Below are 23,979 nucleotides of genomic sequence, written 5' to 3' on the forward strand. Positions count from 1 at the left end.
TTCTGACATGCTCAAGCTAGAACCAACAATTATGTAATGAGAAAATATTGTTCTCCAACATACAGATTGGACTCACCTGACTTGGCATTAGACTATCTAGTGTTAAGTTTGCCATGATAGTTACCGTAACGGTTACTTTTACCGCCAAGACCCCTCCCCTCAGAAAAACAATCTAGATATTGTAAATTATCTCACAATATATGCATTAACACTAGATATTTACGTAAGCTCACAATATTTACGTTGATAGATAAATACAGTAATGAAGACTGGGAAGAGGAAAATGCATACGGGCTTACATGGTATACTTACGCCATTTGAGACGGCAAAAGCCATGTCCAACTTGTTGTGGAGATACCTTTCTGCCTGAATTAGTGTCTTTGCTGTGATGTTGGTTCAGATCCGTGGTATGTTTTTGCGGAATGCATTTCCTCCTGTCCACCGGACACTTGTGTGCATTAGGATCGGAGCACTATGAAGACCATGAACGGTCTGTAGTTTTTCTCATGGGAAACAACCGAGCTGGTAACACATCGGGTAAGTGCCCTATTCTTTTCTTTTATCTTCGCCTTAGGATACTCATTCACTGAGTATAAAAGGTCCGGCGCACGTGTAGATTTGGGAAAATCGAGGCGATGGAAGGATGGGGAAGCTTAGTGATATGGTGATCGCCATTTGACGTAAACACGGACCCTGCCATGTTTTGGTGCACCCGCTGTTTATCCCAAAATAAGGCCTCTCCCTCCCCTAAGCCTCCTCTGGGAACCACAATACTGATGCGATAGTGCGAAGAAAAAACGTTCAGTATACCCCCCTCACATGGTAGCGAAAATCGATCGGACGACGAGTTTGCGAGATCTAAATTACGAGGAGGCATGACCCTGACGGGAAGGGGGGAACTCTGCCATTTCTTCCTCGGCATTAGGGTCATGCCTCCTCGTAATTTAGAGCTCGCAGACTCGTCGTCAGATCGATTTTCGCTACACGTGAGGGCGTAGTATGAAGCCCAAGGGTCGTTCGATCGTCGTACGATCGCAAACTTTGGGCATTTTGGAGGAAAAAATGTACGTCTCCTGCAAAGTTAAACTGTCTTGGTACACAAAATGCTGTTTTGGATCCATGTCTGTGGTTGGTTCTATGGCATCAAAATCGTACGACGATTGCACGACCTATATGACCGAATAAAAACAGAGTATGATATACCGAATAGTAGATTTTTCATTTTTGTTCTTTCTCATGTTCTTATCTGACTTTTTAAAATTCATTTTGTCATCCTTTGACATAGTATCTGGTTTATGATATACCCTTTTCGATGTACGGCATATACGTTCTCATTTTACAGCTGCTTTGTATGTTTCAAAGTGTGGTCTTTAACCTTTTTTCAAACGGACGAAAATTGACGCGCGTGCGATGTCATCCATGTAATTCTTATCAACATGGCCTTATGTAACCTGTACAACACAGGTGCCATGTTTTGGTGCACCTGCTGTTTTCCCCATAATATGCCCTGTCGCCGTTATTTTTTGCTTTTGTTTGTTTGTTTTGCATACCCGGTAAACCGCCTTAAGGCGTAACACACCAGGTTTGTTCTGAAAATCCGGACAGATTTATTTGAACCACTCACACCGGGAGGACCCCACTACTCTTTTCCATAAATGCGGTGGGTTCTTTAACGTGCTCGATGTGTGGCTCTCCTCGAACAGGGCCCTATCCAAATCTAGGTACTCATTTTCACCTAAGTGAAGTGAAAAAAAGTCGTGTTAAGTGCTTTTCCCAAGGGCACAAGATCCGAGGCACATCAACGGATTCGAACCCAGAACCTATGGGCTGTGAATCTAACACCCTGCTTCGGAGACCCTGTCTATTGCGTCACACGATCTCACTATGCCTGACTTGGTGTCTTTGCTGTGCTGTTAGTTCATATCCGCGGTATGTTTTTGCGGAATGCATTTCCTCCTGTCCACCGGACACTTGTGTGCATTAGGATCGGAGCACTGTGAAGACCATGAAGACCATGTCTGTATTTGTTTTTCTCATGGGAAACAACAGAGACGTCGGGTTCTTTTCTTTTGTCTATACCTTAGTATACTCGTTCATGGAGTATAAAATGTCCGGCGCGTGTAGATGTGAAAAGTTTGAATAAATCGAGGCGATGGAAGGATGGAGAAGCCTAGTGATCTTGTGGTCGCAATTTTACATAAACACGGACCCTGGTCGACAATTTGAGACCTAACTTAAGGCTCCAACTTCCTTGCGATGATCCAAATGTTGGATGCGTGCCTTGGCCAGAGCAGCTGAGGAACATGAACATGATTTTCAAGGCTTTGAATGGAGTCAAGCCTTGCAAGCTCGGTTTCTATCTATACATTAGGGACATACTCCATGCGTGACCTCATGTCACCATGCTTTTGTACATGGTTCCTCTTTGAGTTGGCCTCAGGTAAGGAGACACCTTTAAGTAGGCCCAGCTACTTACCTCATCTACAGCCATGTTCTTTATGATATGATTAGATCCTTATGAATAGTCATACCCAGTAGCCGTATCTCCTCCACCTCCGAAAGTATAGTGGCCATGTAGAGGATGAGAATCGTCAGCATCCTGTTTACGACTGATGGCTCTAATTTTAAATTTAGCTGCTCAAAAAAAATTCTAATTTTTGCCCAGGCTTAGATTTCATGTAGATCCTCATTATGGGAGTTAACTGCCAGAGCCTTAGATTATTTTCTATTATGCTCCGAACGGAATTGTTGTTTGCATATAGAATAGCTTGGTTTTGGAGACGTTCTGCAATGTTATCAATGTAGAATATGAAAAGCATTCGGTCAAGAATCTAGCCTTGGGAGACCCCTGCATGTAATGGCATTATCACTAGACTCTACGTCATTGATAGTAATTTTCATTTCTATATCTGAGAGATATCGTAATATCATGTGCAGAAGGTTACCCGGCCTTTACTACCAGATTTATTTGAACCACTCACACCGGGAAGGATCCCAACTCTTTTCGATTAGTGCGATGGGTTTTTCGATAACGTGCTTGATGTGTGGCTCTCCCCAAACACGGGACCTCCATTTAACGTCCCTTCCGAGGGACGGCCCTAACCAAAGGTAGGTACTCGTTTTCACCTGAGGGAAGTGAGGAAAGCCGTGTAAAGTGCTTTTCCCAAGGGCACTAGCCTTTTTTCTTGACTCGGCTGCTTCGTGTTGGTATGCCAAAAATGCGTGCAGTGTTTGTTTATCGCTATAACTCACCTGTGATGGTTGTTCGCTGGAACGCCTCGACAATGTAATGGACGAGGCCCTCGAGGGGCGTTCAAAAATTTGGCGGCTGAACACAAAGTCCACTTTTTCAAACCTCCTCCGCAAACTTTTGGAGCGTGCCGTTAATTTTCTTGGGAGGAGGGAGTGCTGATTCGCAAGTTTCAACTTGAGCTTAGATTCTCTATGCCAAGAAAGGGAGTTGCGGCATAGAGAACCTCAGCCTGCGTAGATATCTAGGAGGTTTGGGTACCCAATCAGTTATCCCGATGTATTTTGACGAGTCCATTCATACACAGGGGGACTTTTAAAAATCAATTATGCACTTTTTTTCTATTTGCTTTTGGAAAGACAATATGGCACTGCACTCAAGTTTTGTAACTTATATTAACATTGCCACATACACGGTACAGACAGAAGGTAAAGGTAGTCTTTTACCTCCCCGACCGAAGTCAGGTACCCATTTTTACATCTGGGTGAAGTGAGGAAGGTCGTAAAGTACCTTTCCCAAGGGCACAACGTCGGGGCACGGCGGGGATCGAACTTAGGACCTGTAGATTCCGAGCCGAACACTCTACCAGTTACGCCACACACGACGCCACAATTATGCACTTGGTTGACTATATAAAGCCCCATGCATGTTTTAGGACAAAAGTGTTTTTGGACTGGTTTGTTCTGCTTTTTTACGGAGTCGGGGCACGGAGTTCATTCTTGCACGATTGACATTGGAGTATCGATGAGAAAGTTCACTCTTCCGCGGAGGGGGGTTTTGTTACATTATATTTTGGACTGGTGTGCACCGGTGACAAAGTGGACGTGTTTTTGGACTGGTCTACTTTTATTAGCAGTATTTTGTGACTGCTCCATTTTACATAGGGTTGGTGATGCGAGAGAGTTTCTTGAATTTAGTTTTGACTGGGGAAATGTGTCAAAATTCCATTTTTTTGAGTGGTGTTTTTGGACTGGTCTATTTTGCCATTTACATGGAGTGCACTGAAAGGGTCAATTGTTGCACATAAGGACCTTTTTCGAATTCATTCTTGGACTGCTCCTCTTTACGGTATCGCTGGGAGAGTTCCTTGCACGGAATGTTTCTTTGGTTCAATGAAACCACAGACTTAAGCGGTTTCAAGATACAACAAACACTCATTATTTGAGCGAAAGAGTTTTTGGACCTCATTTTATACGTGGTTACCACTGAAAAGGCCTATTCTCGCGCAGGTTTTTTTTCTTTTAAATTCATCTATGGACCGGAGAAATTTTATCCGAAGACCATTCTTCAGTAAAAGTGTTTCTGATCTGGTCCGTTAACTTGAAATGCCTCATTAAGAGTCTATCTTACACGTGGTTTGCCTTCCTTCAAAATTCAGTGCATTTTGGTTGGGTTGAGAGAAGGATGAAATATGCAGAGTTTGATTGCTTGTCTAGTATGATATAGATTACGACGCGCTTAATTTTTTTTAAAAATCACTTTCTTTCTTTTGTGCCTAGAATTTATCATCTAATACAACAACATGGCGGGATTACCTCCTCGCTGGTTGATGTCAAACTTCCTGTGCTTCCTCGTCTTCTTGTTTCCGAGCGATCTGCTCAACTCCAGCGCAACTGGTTGTGGCGGTAACCTGACGGCTCCCTCTGGAGGTCCTGTGACGTCACCGAACTACCCCGGTAACTATGGCAACAACGAGACCTGTGATTGGCTGATCACTGTCCCGGCAGGAAGTACCGTTCTCCTCACGTTCGACAGTTTCAGCCTCCAGAACGGTTCTGACTTTTTGTCCGTCTACGATGGAGCCAACGTCAGTGCTTCGCAGTCGTGGAGGTAATTCACCTTTATCGCTGGGGTAACGTATATCCGTTGTTTAAAAACGGGATATTAAGTCGACCTTTAATTGAAAGATATATGTTATACCACGGATAAAGGTGAACTAGTGTTATCAACTTAGATGATTCAAATTCCAAATCCCCAGTTTTTGTTGATGATCTCTAAACGAAAGCTTGAAATCTCTATTATTCTCTTGATAGACGAATATGTAAAAATAAACAAATTCGCTAACATACTAATTCACTTTTGTATTTCAAGTTTAACAGGCTCGCGGACAGTCAACCCCATGACCAGCGCATCTAACGTGATGTTCCTGAGGTTTACGTCTGATGGGAGTGGGACGGCGCAAGGCTTTCGGTTCTCCTACACAAGTAACACAACAAACAGTAAGGATATTGCTATCAACACTTTAACGTTATTGCATTTCCAAAAGTAAGCCGTATCAAGACATGCTAGAATATTTCTGCCCATGATGACATTTAAGAATGAAGAACCGTTATTACCTTTGCAAAGAAGACTTGCCTGTGGCATGATTGTAGCGTGGCTAGCTACAGATGTTGTGGGGATGTTCTTTTGGGTTGGTGTCAGTAAAAGAAAGTGCAAGTTTGGACCCTCTATCGGCTATTATTATATTGTCTTCTAGACATATTGAGGTAATGGTTAGAGAGAGAGAGAGAGAGAGAGAGAGAGAATATTGATATAAATATATATACCTACCTTGTGCGCATGTGCTTGTTTACTTCAGATTCCTCCTGGGTTTGTAACAACGGTGATGTTATCCACACGCCCGAGAATCCGACCTGCGACGGCTTGGTGAACTGCACAGACAGCAGTGACGAGTCACCAACGAGGTGCCATTATGGTAAGATTTCCCTCAATATTTCCATGGTTGATTTCATGACACAAGTTCCTTCATGGGGTGGTATTCACTGTTAAAATGACGGATCAGTGTATCGGCATCTCACTTGTGGTATCAATTGCCATGTGCCAAAGCATGTTTGGAGATTAATGGAAATGATCAAGAAGTGAAGAATGATCTGTTTCATCAATTCAAATCACAGACACCTTGTTCGACATTCTAACTTTACCTTTATCATGTTTAATTACGCAGAGGAAATGAGCAGTTTGTGCGGTTCAACGAAGATGCTGTCTCGGGTTGAATCTGGATACATCACCTACAGTATCAACTCTGGCTACGCAACAGTACCACCTTACAGCGGGTGCAGGGTCGTCTTCCAGACGGAACCAAACCACGTCATCCGTATAGGTCCTTGGTACCTGGACGGATTGTCTTCAGGATACTGGTGGTGGTGTTCAAACTGGATCTACGTGTGTGATGGGGACGATTATTCTTGTGACAGTGGTAACAGCAAAGTCAGCTACTGTGACGGGTTTCAGCTCCAAACCTTTAAGTCCAGTTTCAATAGCCTGACAGTCAGCCTCCAAGCGCATGGATCCCCAAACTTCAAGATATTCTATACAATTGAACCAGGTATGTCAAGTTCTTTATGGTTCCTCACAGAGTGGAATCAAATAATAACATTATCATTATTATTATACTGTGCTCCCTTTTATAAAGCCTTACTTGCAAGTGACATCATCGATGTTTACGATTTTTAATTGTCTTTTTGGCAAAACCCCAGCAAAATGTCCGATATATGCGACAAATACCACAAACGACCACAAACGACTCGGAAATACCACAAACGACCACAAACGACTCTAGTATGCAGTGTATATGGGTCAAAGAACTTGTGTGGCGCTCTGGAGACATTGATTACACATTTATGAATTTAAAAAACGCAGCAAGTCCTGCGTATTCACCGGTTATTTCGAGTTAGTCCGCCGTTTTCAAGATCGAAACGATTCTGCGCTGTCAATGAATGTGTGCCTGCATTGAGGCTTAAAAACACTTAGTATACAAGTTTTATAAGTTGACAATGATAGAATAGTGCCATGCTATAATCTATGAACCAACAGCGTCCATAGGTTTATCGTCCTGTCATCTATGGAGCCGTGGAAGGTATCGAGAACTTCCCCATGCAGACTCCTAGCACGGGCGATCCAACATGGCGGCCGAGAATCGCTTCGATCTTGAAACCGGCGGACTAACTTGAAATAACTGGTGAATACGCAGGACTTGCTGCGTTTTTTAAATTCATAAATGTGTAAACAATGTCTCCAGAGCGCCACACAAGGTTTTTGACCCATATACACTGCATTTTAGAGTCGTTTGTGGTATTTCCGAGTCGTTTGTGGTCGTTTGTGGTATTTAGGCAGACCGTCCGCGGGTGCTAGATTTTGTAAACATACCACCATAGTTACTGATATTCTGTACAGTCTCTTAAAAGGCACTTGCTGGCCATTTGCCAATCACTCAGCTGAAGATTGCTGCTTCATGGCAATAGGAATCGGTGGATTGCTGGCTTGGTTGCAACTCAGGATTAATACAGTCTGACATGTTCCTAGCAAAAAATGTGATTTGTGTAGCGTGGACATGCCCATAGTTGGCTTTTGTGAGCATTCGCTAAAACGTCAATACCATTATCTCCGACAAACAAGAAAGACACACAAGAATGTTGGACTTGGGGCAAATTTAATTGATAAGTAGCACTTCTAAATTAACGTGAGGACGTGTTTGAGTGGGGAAAATAACAGAACATGTTTGTTATCCTGAATTTTGGTTTTAGTGATGGACGTCGACGGAGACAGGATTCGGCTGGTTGGAGGACGTTTCCCGAACTTAGGTCGTGTTGAGGTTCGACCAGTCGGGTCCTACGGCTGGGGGACGGTTTGTGACGACAGCTTTGACATTCAGGACGCCACAGTTGTCTGCAAGATGCTGGGTTTCGACCGTGCTTTACAATATCACGATGCGGCTCATTTTGGCCAAGGTGTCTTTTAATATTCAACCCTCTTTATCGTAAAACATTTGTCCTTTAGTGTTTAATTGATGTAGAAAGCAATTCAAAACATAGTGCTTATTTTTTTGGCCTCCAAATGCATGCTTGTCCATTACTTTCCTTTTAAGGACTGCCATGTTTGAACCTTCATCGTCTATGCCATGAGGGATTGGAGTCCAGTTATCTCTCACTTAGTAGTCTTGTGGTCATGATCAACTCACGACCGCTCACTTATGGTCAACTATTCTATTCTATTCCATTCTGTCTTATTTTATTTTATTCTATCCTATTCTATTCGGTTCTATTCTGAACTATTTATCAAATTTTAGTAGTTCGTTTTTTCGTACATAGACATTTTTGGGATAACACGTTTCTGGTACGTCCTGACAGGAAGCGGAAATATCTACATGGATGAGCTTCGGTGTTCTGGGAACGAGACCAGTCTGTTTGCATGCGGGTATGACGGGTGGGGCAATCACAGCTGCAGTCATAGTGAGGACGTTGGTGTGACCTGTGGTGAGCATCGTACAACTTGAATCTCTATAATGCTGTTCTTAATGGCTGATAGTCTGAAGCTTGTTCTTGACATTTCTCCCTTTCAGCCAGTGTGGAGAAAAGTACTGGGCGTGTAGATACAGATGACCATATAGGCGAATTTGTCAACAGCGATACTCTGAGGCCAGGTCCGGTGGTTGTCACGCCCTGGCGTGCCTGCCTGCCATTCAATTTCTCACTGCGTCAGCCAATTATGAACCCCCTTTTCGTTTTTTTTCGGGGATGAGGGGGGGGGGGGGCTAGCCTATCACATTGCCGCTAGACTGACATAAGAGGATCGGATAGGCTTGTTGGCGTGCCACAGCTAAGATTTGATTAAACTATATGTATTGTTCTCTGAGCACATTGAGCTTTACTTGACGCTATTTTTCAACTTGCGACAGCTTCTAATCCTGGCAGCAGTAGAATCCGTTTGAGTGGAGGTTACCGTGGCAGCCAAGGTCGTGTGGAGGTCAGGCCGGCAGACAGTTACCACTGGGGCACCGTCTGTGACGATGAGTTTGACCGTGACGATGCCACCGTTGTGTGTAGAATGCTGGGATATTCCGATGCTTCAGCCGTACGCCACAGTGCGTACTATGGACAAGGTAGGTAATAACATTAAAATGTTCAAGTTCCATTTCGGCCACAATATCTTAAGTGGATGGATGACATCCTCTCGAAACACCCAGACTAGTGCGTGAGGGCGAAAGAAGATCAAATATTGCTGATAAACCATAGGACTAAACATCTAGTCCGTTCTTTCCCAGACTTGGTTTGTTTTATGTTCACCTCAATATCAAGACTGCAAGAGACAATCTGTTCCTGGGAGAAGATGTGGTTGATGGCTTTCAACCCGTCTTAATGTGAATTGATGTCTGTCCCGACTTCCAGCAACCCGATAACATTCTCCTACTCCCTCCACGAAAAACCCCTGACCAAGGTAAATTCCAACAAATATCTTGGCCTTCATATGTCTTCCAACTTGACCTGGGGCAAACACGTCGAAATAACTGCATCAAAGGCTAATAGAATCTTAGGAATGTTACGACACTGCCTGAGAATCTGTAGCACTACGGCCAAATAGAGAGCCTACATGGCTTTTCTAAGACCTACGACTGTAGTGTTTGGGATCCCCACACCAACGAAGAGGTGAGTAGGGTGGAGATGATCCAACGAAGAGCAGACTATGGACGCACAAACTCAGTTACTATCATGCTTCACAACCTCGTCCGCAGTCCCTAGAGCTTAGAAGAAAGATAAGTTACCTTGTACAAAACCATCAACGACAACATTTGTGAAGATTATTAGTCATCCAGGATAATACGACAATTGAAGTTGAATCAGTCGATGCTTCTGGATATATATAAGATTTTAATCAGACGTTTTCAACAGCGTCCACTGTTCTTCATCAGTCAATCAGTCACATGAGGCCATAGTTTTTTTTTAGAACAGGAGAAAGACTTAGTACCACAGGTTTCCAACGGAAAACTGTGCGTGGAAGCTCATAGGGTAAGGTTTCGTATGCGCTTTTGTTCCAACCCACAAGTCATTTGTTTTTGCTTCCAGGCATGGGACCTATCTACATGGATAACCTGGAGTGCGCTGGGAACGAGACCAGCGTGTTCTACTGCCCCTATAACGGCTGGGGGAACGAGAACTGTGGTCACAGCGAGGATGTAGGGGTTATGTGTGGTGGGTAGAATAAAACATAACCATAACCTCATACCTTCGCCAAGTAATTTTTATCTATTACAATTTTATTGCAATTGTGGAAATCACCTGATATAGCGGGAGTTGCCCTAACATGACACGCTTTTTCACGTACTAAAACTCATGGCGCTCCATGGCTAGTTGTCAGAGAGTGGTCAAGTTTTGATGAATAATTATCTTAATAACCATTTGTACCATTAGTCTTACTGCTCCGAAGTCCTTAGCTGTTCTCATTGTAAAGGGTTTTAATACCTTTGTTACACAAGAATGTTGGCACCCCCTGACGGCTCCCTCTGGAGGTCCTTTTACATCACCGAACTATCCCAGTAACTACATCAACGATGAGACCTGCCGTTGGCATATCACCGTCCCGACAGGAAGTAGGATTCGGCTCACGTTTGACAGTTTCGACGTTGAGGAAGGTCGTGACTTTCTGGACATCTACGACGTCGACGACATTAGTAATTGCGATTCGTTGATACAAAGGTAATGTGCATTATAAGTTCTGACTCATGATATTGAATAATACATACCGGCATTCTATATATATATATATATATATATATATATATATATATATATATATATATATATATATATATGTGCCACATAAAGTGACTATATATATATTAATTTCTAGGTTAACAGGTTCGCGGTCTGTCAGTCCAATCACCAGCCGTTTCAACGGGATGTTCCTTCGCTTCTCATCTGATGGCAGCGGCACGTCAAAAGGGTTTCAGTTTTCCTACACAAGTCACAGAAACGGTACTGCTTAACGACTTTTCAATGTAGGAACGTTTTGTTCTAACAAACGTTTTGTAGGAACGTTTTGTTCTAATTGTCGTAAGATTGCTTGAATCATTTTGTTTTTCATTTCGGGTTACTCATAACAACCTAGTTAGATAAATTGTTAAAGAATGTTCCTTTAGTAGCAGTCAAATTTCAACAAACATTTTTGACGTTATTATGCGTGTTGTATAGTCCATTGGAAAGAAATAATATATTTCCTTACAACTAGCGTAAAAATCTATGAACGTGTTTTGAAAAATGTCTCTTTTCCTCATTCGGTTCAGGTTCGGATACAGATTCACTTCATGTTTTATTGTACCTTAATTAACGTCTAGATTTCTGTGGGAAATGCATAAAACTACGCCTTGTGTATCCATTATATTGTAATAAGGGTTTTAGGAACTCATTGCACAACTGTAACCAACAAAATTAATTTATCACAGTCACTAGTTGTGGCGGTACCCTAACGGCTCCACCTGGAGGTACTGTGACATCACCGAACTACCCCAGTAATTATGGCAACGATGAGACCTGCGAGTGGCTGATCACCGTTCCGACAGGAAGCACTGTTCTCCTCACATTCGACAGTTTTGACGTTGATGACTTCGATGATGCCTTGACGATTTACGATGGAAGCGATTATTGTGCAAGACAATTAAGGAGGTAACGCATGTAACGTTATCAACTGTTAACTCAAACATGGAATAATTCGTACGTGTAATCAATAGTTCAGTCAGAACGTAGATGTAAAGTTATCCTCATGAAAACTCATCTTCATCAAGTTCCACCATTGTACTATTTGACTTCACAGGGTAACGGGTTCACAGACAGTCAAACCTATTACAAGCACCTGTAACTCGATGTTCCTGAGGTTTACATCTTACTCCACTGACATGTCTAGAGGTTTTCAGTTCTCCTACAGAAGTCAAAGTAAGGATATAACATGACATTTCTATTTCAATGTTTGATATGCATTCTTTTAATGTTGTATTAAAATACCAATACATCAATCATCCGCATAGAGGTTGTAAACAAGTCCCCACAAATTATTGCGTCATTCATTTCCAGAACGATTTTTGGTTCCACCACTTATTTCTATTGGTCTACGTTTTCCAATTTGCATTCAAGTTACATAATATACATAGTTCTTTTTTTTAGATTGTTTTCTGATAGAAAGCACGCAGCATCTTGACTAGCATGGTTTGATGTCTTGTTACTTAGATATGATATTCTATTCCGGTGTCGGCGATTTCATCTCGGGGGGCTGGGGATAATATCCGACAATACCCTCATTTTGATTATTGTTGCAATCTATTCTGTATTTTACTTGCCTTTCCTCGAAGTTGAGATTCCCGCCTGCCCTCAATAATAAGCTCTTCTTGTTCCCCAGCGAGACCGACCAACGCTACTGGATGTGGTGGTTTGCTGAAGTCTTCTTCTGGAGGTATTGTGACGTCACCCAACTATCCCAGTCACTACGGCAATAATGAGGTCTGTGATTGGCTGATCACCGTCCCAGTAGGAAGCAGGATTCAGCTCACCTTCGACAGCTTCAACGTTCAATACGATCATGACTTTCTGAACATCTATGATGGAGCCAGTGCTTGTGCTTCGCCATTACGAAGGTAAGGTCCCAACCATACAAGTCACAACCTTGATTTCTCAATACCGCCCAGTATAACACATGTACGCGGACGATCTTCCATATTCCTCATGCCATCTTTACCGGGGCAAATGCAACTCTCACTTGACAGAGTAGATGTTTGGGCAAATGCTTATGGAATGAATGCAAATGCAAAAAAAAAGACAAAATATATGGTCATCATCTGCCGTCGAAATCCGATAATACCCCCACCACTTACGCTAAGGGGCGAGCCCGTTGAGAGGGTCTCTTCATTCAAGCTCCTTGGAGTAATGGTCCGCAATGATCTTACATGGGGCCCCCATGTTGAAAACATGCAATCAAAGGCTCAACCACGTATACATTACCTGCGTGTAGCGAGACGTGCTGGGTTACTTTCAGGTGTTCTTTTGCAAATTTATGTCTTTCGTCCCCCTCGGTTCTAGAGTATGGCTCCCTTGTCTGGGGCGGTCTCCCACGAGGTTTGTCAGACTATTTGGAAAATGTTCAAAAGACATGTCTTAAGATATGTGGCTTACCCTGTAACCATCTGCCAACCCTTGAGTCAAGGCGAAAGGAGGCGTCTCTACGCGAGTGGAAAAGGATTCTGAAAGATCCCTCACACCCCTGTCACGTTTTCCGTCAACCAAATGAGACCGCGATATGAACTAAGACGTAGAAAACCGTACAAACTGCCAGTCAGCCGTACCGAGAGACATAGGAACTCGTTTGTGGTGAGGGCAGCGAGAGACTTACTAAACTTAGTTTGAGCCCCATGTCACTGTGCAATATGCAATGTGCAATATCGTTCGCTTGCGTGTATGTATACATGTACTCGATTAGTTTGCTATTGTTATGTTGGTATGTACGTTGTTAAGAGATTTTAACTAATTGATACACGAAATGGTTTTAAAATGTACTCCACCCATCTCTTGACATTAATTGCCAATGTATTAGCATTATCAACTTCTTAGAATTTCCTTGTAAAATCGACGCAATTCAGTCTGATTGACTGCCAATTTGATTAGATAAAGTTTGATTTGATTTGAACTCATGAACTCATGAACCTACATATCAAAGGTACATCCTGTAATGCCAGGTATTACTTGAATACCTTATGATTATCATAAAATTGTTCTTGGGGTAACATAAATGACATACTGTAAATGCATTTAAGTTCGCGGGGATTTAATTTCGCGGTAGCGGGAAAAAGGACTTTTCGCGGTGGTTTTAATTTTTCGGTAACACCATAGACTGCAGTCTCATACCATGATAGAAAAATGTTCGCGGTGGTTTTAAACCTCAAACCACCGTATGGGGTCAAAACTGACCCCAGACATATATTAATATGTGCCGTTATGGCATTTCTGGTTGAAGACAAATTTCCTCCCACGAGTTTGTTTGTATATATGTCTTATAACTTCTCAAAAAAATTTATCAAGATTGGCTAATTTTTTATTGAGCTATCCTAGAAAGTTTATGCATGGCCCAGTGGGGTCAAAACTGACCCCAGCAGTTTTAAAAAAAACTTGTGAGACCCACTCCTAAACTACTTATCGTATGATCACGAAATTTTCAGAGAATGATGTACATGCAAAACAAAATTATGGTAGAAACTTTTGTCATGTTATATGATGACGCCATGACGTCATCTAGCTTAAATTGGCCGCCATCTTGGATTTTGACTAATGACGTCATCAAATGAGCATAAATTATAAATATTGAATCATAAAATTTACGTTGAATTTTATAAAATGTTATGAACAAGTGTGGTTTGCCAAGAAAACCTTAAAACTTGGATGTTTAAGCTAAAATTAGAAAATTTCGTAATAGATATGCCTGTCAGAATTCCGCTGCCATGGCAACATGAAAAATGATGAAAATTTTTTATTCACTAAAATTGTTTGCTATCAACATTTTCTGAAAAGGGACAAAGTTTGGAGGCCCTAGCATAAGCCATTCAGGAACCTTACGACATTGAAGTTGGTGCGGGCATAAAAAAACCCTACCTGGTCTGAATAGCGTTAGTGCAAAATGTGGTCCTAATGATCTTTTGCATAAATTACGATAATGAGCTATAATTATTATCACCTAATCATGTCAAACTGTCCCACATAGATTAATGAAACTATACATATATACAAATCACAAAAAGTGTCACAAAAAATAATCTTATTTGTACAAAACATTATGGGGTCAGTTTTGACCCCATACGGTAATCTAGGTCACAAAAAAGGTACGGTGGTTTGGCATTTCTGCATTTACAGTATCTTCAAAGCGCTTCATTTTTTTCTAAATACTATGCATTGTATACGTTGATTTCTAGGTTAACAGGCTCACACCCCGTCAATATCACCAGTACATCTAACGTGATGTTCCTGAGGTTTACATCTGACGAGATCTTAACGGCTCAAGGGTTCCAGTTATCCTACACAATTACCAGTAAGCGTCAAAATTCAACGTTATGGGAAGGATCACATCGGTCACATCGTTTTATTGTAAAACTGACGCAATTTATGATGCAGTAATTGCAACCAATGACTTTTTCGCATCTTCATTTTCTTGTTAAAATGAAAGATATACTTCTTTGTAGAAAGCAATACATAGGTTAGAAATATGTAGCTTTAGTTCAGTCAATTGTGACCACAGTAAAACATTTTGCCTGCGAACCCCACTGGGTTATGCTGGCTTTGCCCTGCCTCCCGGGTGATCGCATTGCGTCCTTTAACCTCGTTCCAACTATTTCAACTGTCTGTATCTGTATCTATATAGCCGGTATAACCACCGTTCGGCGTAACAGACCAGCTGACACACACCAAATCTGTATCATAAGTCTTACTGATGAGGCTTTTCATATCTTCCTACACCAGCATGTGGCGGTAACCTGACGGCTCCCTCTGGAGGTCCTGTGACGTCACCGAACTACCCAAATAACTACGACAATAATGAGATCTGCGAGTGGCTGATCACCGTCCCAGAAGGAAACACCATTCGTCTCACGTTCGAAAGTTTTGACGTTGGATCCTCCCTTGATGTTCTAACCATCTACGACGGAGCCAGTGATTGTGATTTTGTTTTAGCAAGGTAATGTCTCATACGAATAACAACTCGTATTACGCAACAGTGTCTTCTAGTAATGGTGCTGCTAGTAAGGTCAGTTAACCATAGAGTATGTATCTAGCGAGCCATCCTCATTGCTATCGCCAAGAATGTTTTGTTTTCGGCACTGTTCTCGTGTCTGTGAACACGTTAAGTCAAAACGCCTAGGAAGAATATCTTGATACAGCATAACTTCCGGTATGTTTTATTCTAGACAAGCTGTGGTCACCAGTTCTGGTTGGTAGATAGTTCTCGTTGTAGGAAAGATGTGTCTCTGGATCCTCTAGCAGCTGCCTTTGGAAATGCAGCGGGGGTTTCAGTTGCAGACTTTGAAACATGATTATTACGCGTAGGTAACTTTGATGAAGGCCAACGCAGTAATATTTAAATCATACGAGATAGAACGTGATTTTCTTTCTTTCTTTATTGGCGATGAGACAAGTCATTACATAGGCAGCTTTGGGCTAATATAAATAAGGAGGGAATAGGTCTTTTAGAACATTGGTTGAATTTTTTAAAGATGTTTTGACATGCAGTAATAGTAAAAAAAAATTAAGTGAACCACCCACATCATGAACTTAACCAAATAAGTTGCAAATTAAACCTAACCATAAACCATGAATAAAACACAAGATAACTCATTAACATCTACATTGTCCTCTAGGCTTTTCCATCCTACCTTTCTTCAAAGCGATTAGACATTCAAATTTTTCTTTTTCAAAGAAATAAAGATACTTCATTAGGGCTTAAAATGAATTCATGTATGTTATGCTAATAAGAGACTTCTTTGCATATTGTTTGCATTGGTATGAGACAAGACTGCCCGGCGAAGGTATGAGGTCGCACAACGTACTCTAATTGAATCTAGATTTTGGATAAAACCAGCAAACTAGAAAAGGTGTGTTTATATTGATTATTATACTATTTACCCATACACCTTTAGCATATCAAGATGGGGGGCATTCTACCCGATCATCAGCACTTCCAACGTGATGTTCCTGAGATTTACATCTGACTCGCAGAACAATGAGACGGCTCGAGGTTTCCAGTTCTCCTACACAAATCATAGTAAGAATAGTTCAGTAATATCGAATGAATTTAACGATTATCTAGCTATGTAAAGTGAACCGATGTAGGAAAGGTTTTGAGCTGGTGGAGGCTTTAGTCGATGTACACCCTTCGTCTTGTTGAAATAAAAAGGTATGCACATGTTTAGACTCCAAAAGGTAAAATGGATTTCATAGTACTGAGTGAAATTTCATAGTCTGACTTTTATACAACATTTTGCGTAAAATACTTCAGAGAATTCTGGTTGTCCCAAAACCAGGGTGATCACCTTGCAATGTGTAGTCGTGCTTTGAACAAGAAAAAACAACTTTGAGACAAAAATACGTTTGTTTGAACCATCCTTTAAGTAAGATTTCTAAGCTGCCCTATCTGCGGCGTCTCGTTCCTCAGCGAAATCGATCAATGACATCGTTTGTGGCGGTAACCTGACGGCTCCATCTGGAGGTCCTTTCACATCACCGAACTACCCCGGTCACTACGGTGACAATGAGACTTGCGAGTGGTGGATCACCGTCCCGGCAGGAAGCACAATTCGTCTCACGTTCGACAGTTTTGACGTCGGCTTCAATGAGCACCTGGATATCTTCGACGGACCCTGCGGTTGTGCTTCATACCGGTAAAAATACCATAAACAAGCCTTCTCACCACCCTTCTCACCATGCACGTCAGCTGACCTGCCTGATGAGACGTCTCCACTTCTGACGGTTTAGGAACTGCTTTCTCTCAAAAATCTGAGCTATGCAACTTCAATAACTATGCAGTTCAAACTGATGGTTAATAACAACCGTATCGTAGAATGTGAAATACAAATTGCAACAATTATTGAAAGAAACTTTAATATGTCTGTTATAACATAAGCAAAATATAATTCAATTGCCTCACATTGACTATCACGCTATCTACTAATCTTTAGCCTAACAAGTGACAAGTCTGTCAGCCATATCAACAGCACTTCTAATATGATGCTCCTGAGGTTTACATCTGGCGTGTCTTGGACAGCTCATCAAGGGTTCCAATTCTCCTACACAAGCGACACAAACCACGGTAATGTTATATATTGCTTGTCAACAATCGAAATAAACTTTCCAGTGTAAATAAACATTAATGTTTCAAACGAAATATAACAATATTGCATACAGTAATATAATTCTTAATATTTTTTGTGCTAATTGTGCATTAAGATGAAGTATATACCACTTCTAATGAAATGTTGAAATGAAAATATAGACTATTAGATTGAGTGATATAATTTGATAGGACAAAAAATGACAAAAATTGATTTCTGTCAAACGTTCCAGCCTTTCTCTCCCATCAAAGTAATCATAGAACATTTACTCATCAGAGTTTAGATCCCTTCTACCCAAATAATCGTCAACAAACAATACTTTCGCAATACTTTCTGTGCTATTTGCATGCCCTTCTTGAAGTTAAGTTTCCTTACACTGCTCCCAATGATAAGCCGTCTCATTTCTCAGCAACAACGCCCGGTGCTTCTGGATGTGGATTTAACCCGATTGCTCACTCCGGAGGTCTTGTGAGGTTCTATTCCTGGAACAGCGAACATGTGATCTGCGAGTGGCTGATCACCGTCCCGGCAGGAAGCACGATTCGCCTCACGTTCGACGGTTTTAACGTTGATTACGAAGGTGGATTTTTGAACATCTACGACGGAGCCAAAACTTGTGCTTCGATTATACGAAGGTAACATTCCTCATGATATGTATCAACACATATTAACGGTGCTAATTGTATTGTCAGTAAAACACATATTTTGATACCTGGTGGTCATAGTGACATTACCTTTGGTAGATTACAATAAACATAGCTTGTACTACCATACTATTCCTTTATTCATTTCTAGGTTAGTAGGGAGGAGGAATGTGAGCCCTATCACCAGCACTTCTAACGTGATGTTACTGAGATTTACTCGTCGGTTCCAGAGGAACGGAATGTCCTGGACGAGCAGATGGTTCCAGTTTCCTACACAAGTCAAAGTAAGGGGTCTGCTCATTTACGTTCCAAACGTTGCCACATGAATAAATGGATAGCTTTTAAGGTTAACGCAGTCGTAATCAACCAAATTATCAGCACATGGTACCCTGCTGATCAGCGCATAATGTGCAACTCTGAGGAGATGTTGACGGATCTTGAGTTCTCCTATACTCAAATGACAAATCAGAGTGCTGTCTGTAAACATATAGCTTCCACAAGTCAATATTGACCATGGTCAAACCGTAATTTATATCAGCCCTATGATGGAATCGGATATGGCTAAACAGTCTGATACCAAAACAATCACAAAAGCAACTGAAGTACCAATCTAACATAAAACAATTGAGGCATTTTCTGTGCTATTATTCTGAACCTCCCCCAAGATAAGTTTTCAAGATATCCTCATTGACTTCGCTTCGCCTTCGTTAGCGACACCGACCAATGTCACTTACTGTGGCGGTAACCCGACTTCTCCCGCTGGAGGTCCTTTTACGTCATCGAACTACCCCGGTAACTACGGCAACAATGAGGTCTGTGATTGGCTGATCACCGTCCCGACAGGAAGCACGATTCGTCTCACGTTCGACAGTTTCGAGGTTGAAGATGGCTATGACTTTCTGAACATCTACGATGGAGCCGATGTTCGTGCTTCACTGTTACGAAGGTAATGTCCCAAACAAGATACAAGTCATGATATGGATGGTTTAATTTGCCGATCGTATCTATCTTGATGAACAAAATGGGTCATTTGATAACATACTTGTTGATTTCTAGTTTTACAGGTTCAGAGTCAATCAGTCCTATCACCAGTACATCTAACGTGATGTTCCTGAGATTTACGTCTGATCACATACTTACGTCTCAAGGATTCCAGTTCTCCTACACAAGTCACAGTAAGGGGTTTTGCTTGTAGAGTATACGTCGCTGTTGCAATAGCGTTCATTTGCTGGTGGTACTTTAAGATTGATATATTAGATTTGTAAGGTTTGTAAAACCATTAATTAAAAGCACTATGTTTGTTTTGCCTCTTGATTTACAATGTATCCTTCTTTGATTTCAAATGACACTTAACTATATGATTTGATACACGATGGAAATAACATGTTATGTTTTTTTTGTGTCGTGATGTATGTGTAACATATTCTGTGAAATATTCCAGTCTGCTCCCATTGCAATGAGTTCTTGATTCCATGACTTTCATGTCTGAAGAATTGCTGCCAAAACAGTCATCAACGAAAATGAATTATCAATTTATAAGACAGGTACACGGAATATTTATGTTGTGATTCGGACTTCGTGAGATAACGTTTTTACATTTTTATTCCAACTTGAAATCGAGATGAATACAAATTCACCATATTTCCAACTGCTGCAATTGGTTTATGGAAGGCATGGTATTCTGGAGGCGGCAGAATTTGTCACATTTCAATTTTGCTGGACTTTCAATTGCTGGATTGGTTGCATGCTTAGCAGTCACATTTTTATAAAGATGGCTGGGTTTACACGCTCGCCGACTTGTAGTCAACTCAGCAGCTCCAAGTTGACTGTGAGCCGCTCGGAGCCAATATAAGATGACACCATCCTCTGAAATAGGACAAATTTTTCCCTTTCCTGACAGCTGTGGATTATTGCCAGCCCGACCCGTGCATCAATGGGACCTGCAGTAGCGGTGCGGACAGCTTTACTTGCACCTGTGACGATGGTTTTGAAGGAGAAACTTGTCAGAATCGCGTTGGTACGTAGAGAGCTTTTCGAATTTCCGGAATAATCAAAGCATAGTGGAGCATTTTCCCTCACTTTCAATATCAAGTATAAGCATCGGCGTGCTGACCACCATGTTGTAGTCATTGATTTTCATTTCAATGGACCGTACCTCAAACATACATTAGCCGAAATACCTCACTAACTTTTATCATGGCGGTCTAAATCCAGCTCATGTTCCCTCCCTCTCCTTTTGGAGGCTAAATTCCAGTATCAAATTTGGAAATGTCAGTTTGCAGCGGGGATGAGTTGGGTACGTACAGCGTTGGATAATTTTTGTTCCAGTTTTGACCAAGGTGCTTTTCGAACTTGTATAGAAAAGGATGTGGGGTGAAATACGTATTAATTGCCGCAAATATCATCGTACTACATGTAGTAATTATAAATGTATTATTTTTTTAAGTCGTGGTCTCTGCCGACCTGACGCTAGCAGGAGAAGTGTTTACTGACGACCTGAATGACATGAGTCACCCAAGGTTCCGGATGCTTGCACGGGCGATAGAAATTGAAGTACGTATACACTTCTAAAAATCTACGTTCGAGCTCTATTTTTACCATTGAAAAAAATCACACACACACGGTGAAACTAGTCTGGCTGTGTAATCGCATAAAGTTATAAACGGGAATTATGTGGATTTTCTGAAGATGTGGCGTGAGTCTGTAAGGTCTGCTTGAGGTTGTATCTTGCCTACTTCTACATATGTTGGTACGAGTACTTCCACTTTGTTTTGGATTAACGACGACTAATTATTTGTGTTTTGCCTGCAGACCTCCCTAGCGTTTGCGGCCGTTCCAAGCTTCAGACAGGCAACAGTGACGAGATTTCGGTAAATAAACAATATTCTCCGAGACTACCATACGTGTTGTACTTTGTTCCCTGTAGCTTGTACTGCTATCTTTAAAAACAAATCATGTAGAGACAATTAACTCGATACCTTTGCCAAATAATCTTATAACTGACTTGTTCATAGAGGTTGATTGAGTATGCATAACCTTGTTTGCAAAGAAAATATCAGTTAAAGTTTGATCTTCTCTGTCCAAAGTTTGAGAGTCGTATCTAAGCAAAGGAGGCCATTGTAGAATTTTTAATGATGTATTCATATGAGGTGCTTATTTCCTTCAAGCTTACGAAGTATTAAATTCCCTATATTGACAACTATGTTATCATAACATGAAATATTTTGTTATGAATTGTGCAAATGAGATCTACATTTCTATGGTTCAGATGTAAATTGTTTTCTTTTTACATTGTGTATATTTGAAAGGTCTATCATAGAACGCAGCTCATTTAGAACATGTCATCAAAATATAAATTAGCTTTTGATTTGCATGTTCAGCATCTATCTATGTCAATCATCACTTAAAATTTCAATATACCAAAGGCTATAGTTGTGATGATACGTCATCAATCCTTCAATTATTCTCTGCCCCATAAAGGTCTAAAGCAGGGATATAAAAAACTGGAAGTCCTGTGCCATTGCATTAGAAAGCAGTACCTGAAAAAATTTAGTCAAAAGTTCGATGTTTTGCCATTGCTGCAAGACTCATCTGACAGCTTATGCAAATTTGAAAGCAACGCTAGCTATCTTACCGGTACTTGCGATTGTGCATACTTGTCTGTTACTTAGTTTTTGCTCCTTCCTTTAAGCATGGGCAGCGTGATTGCTACTGTAGACATGGAGTTCCAAGACACAGGCCAGGCTCCAGGATCGGATGAGGTCGTCATGGTAGCAACTCTCCAGAAGTACATCAGCGATAACGGAGGACGTCTGGGTAACCTGAGTGTGAGCCAAGTGGACCCTGTGCTATCTCCAGGTAAGTGTGAATCAGCAAGTAATTAGACTTCAGCTTTCCTCACTGTTCATGAATGTGGAGAGGCAAATGGCCCAATAAATACAATGGTGAGTAATCCATATTGTATCTGCAATCTATAGTAATGTAAATAGATTTTCTTACAGCCATGACATGGACCAACTTAATGGGCGTATACGCTAATCAGATTTCTATTGATAAGCCCATACGTTTCCCCTCTACTTTTCTAGATGTCATGATAACCATACGATGCATTATAATGAATATTACGAGTAGCTTGTGCCATATAGAGCCATGTTCATAGTCTTGCATTTGTATACATATTGGATACAGTGATCCACTGCACAGTTCAACTTCATATTCATTGTCATTTCATAACGCTCATTTTGCAATGCGACAGTCTACTGTAAGGAGGAGTTTGTAGAGACAGAGGCCGGGCTGGTGTATTTTCCTCGGGCGGACGGCGACAGTTTCTCCTACTCTGCTGAACGATGTAACTCTTCAGCAGAAAATGGTCAGTATGTGGACAGAGAATGATAAAGTATTGGTTAGATGTCACAAGCCCATCATACCATCATGTACTCATAACATTTAGTTAAAATTAAAGTCCTTCGAACACTAGATGGTGTGAGAGGTGGTGCTCATATCCATTTCAACAACCCTTGGGCCAGACACATTTCTGCTATTACTACCGCTGCAGGCTAGTCCACTAGTAGTGGTGTGTGTTAAAAAGGCAACTACCATAATCCTTCCCAAATTCTGAGTGCTAAGCAGAGAAAGCATCATGTGCCATTTCTAAAGTCTTGGTTTTACTCTAGCCAAACTCACCACCTACCGAATGAAAGGTGAACACCCTACCATTTCAGCGGTCTCATAACATTTACCTGTTTTCATATTGTGTACCACAGAGAAGCCCCTGGCCACTCGTTTCTGCGGAATCACTACTGGTAGAACTGCGGTGTGGGACCCGCCTGTCCTTCTCACGTGTGAAATCGACTTACGAAACCTGTCTCAGGTACAAATTTACATTAAAAAATACATATAAAACTACTTGTAAACACACCAGCTGTGTGATGGACGTGTTTGTATGGTGTAAGCGCTGAACTGGTTAAAAAGCCGAAAATAATTTCATCAGGTTGGTAGATCATAGAACATAACAGTTTTCTTTTATACCGCCAGTTTTTCTCACCTGCCGATGTTTCGATGTCTATCAGACATCTTTCCCAGAGCTTCTAACTGGTTAAAAAGCGTTTTCAATGGAACATAAAGTTTGTGAGTGTCTGAACGCGTTTGTGCGTACTTTAGCCAATTTCTTTTAGAACAACTCAGACTGGTATGGATGTAAGCATTGTGAATATTTCCTATGGGGGTAGGTTTAAGGAAGACAAAGGCGAAGGTGGATTTGGAGCTCCTGGCGGCTTCCCTTGGTACTGCAACTAAACTTCCTTTGCTCATCTTTCCAGACTGTAGTGACCAACGAGACAGCTCTATCCGTGGCGGCGGAAGTGCAGGTGATCACAATACAGGCCGAGACGCTCTCGTCTGATGACGTCACCAGCATCAGTACCATCTTACAGGAAATAGTCAACGTCAGCGCCACAGAG

General features: G+C 41.4%; 1 protein-coding gene across 1 annotated transcript; it reads left to right on the forward strand.

Annotated features, from left to right (window-relative positions):
* The first annotated feature begins 7,775 nt into the window (after positions 1–7,775).
* On the forward strand, positions 7,776–22,404 carry LOC118422277 (deleted in malignant brain tumors 1 protein-like). The gene is made up of 18 exons (XM_035829799.1): positions 7,776–7,977; positions 8,377–8,502; positions 8,925–9,128; positions 10,090–10,215; positions 10,500–10,694; positions 12,413–12,647; positions 14,970–15,085; positions 15,514–15,727; positions 16,686–16,810; positions 17,201–17,410; positions 18,286–18,456; positions 18,751–18,804; positions 19,232–19,466; positions 19,577–19,695; positions 20,421–20,537; positions 20,967–21,073; positions 21,332–21,390; positions 22,212–22,404. Exons 1-18 carry the CDS (start codon positions 7,776–7,778, stop codon positions 22,402–22,404), a joined length of 2,808 nt encoding a protein of 935 aa, XP_035685692.1.
* Positions 22,405–23,979: the final 1,575 nt, after the last annotated feature.

The sequence above is a fragment of the Branchiostoma floridae genome, chromosome 1 (genome assembly GCF_000003815.2).
Source record: "Branchiostoma floridae strain S238N-H82 chromosome 1, Bfl_VNyyK, whole genome shotgun sequence".
Taxonomy (NCBI): domain Eukaryota; kingdom Metazoa; phylum Chordata; class Leptocardii; order Amphioxiformes; family Branchiostomatidae; genus Branchiostoma; species Branchiostoma floridae.

Coding starts and splice junctions, on each gene's coding strand:
- LOC118422277 (XM_035829799.1), top strand. CDS start 7,776: ATGGACGTCGACGGAGACAGGATTCGGCTGGTTGGAGGACGTTTCCCG. Junction 12,648..14,969: donor TGTGCTTCGCCATTACGAAG/GTAAGGTCCCAA, acceptor GTTGATTTCTAG/GTTAACAGGCTCACACCCCG. Junction 20,538..20,966: donor AACTTGTCAGAATCGCGTTG/GTACGTAGAGAG, acceptor TATTTTTTTAAG/TCGTGGTCTCTGCCGACCTG.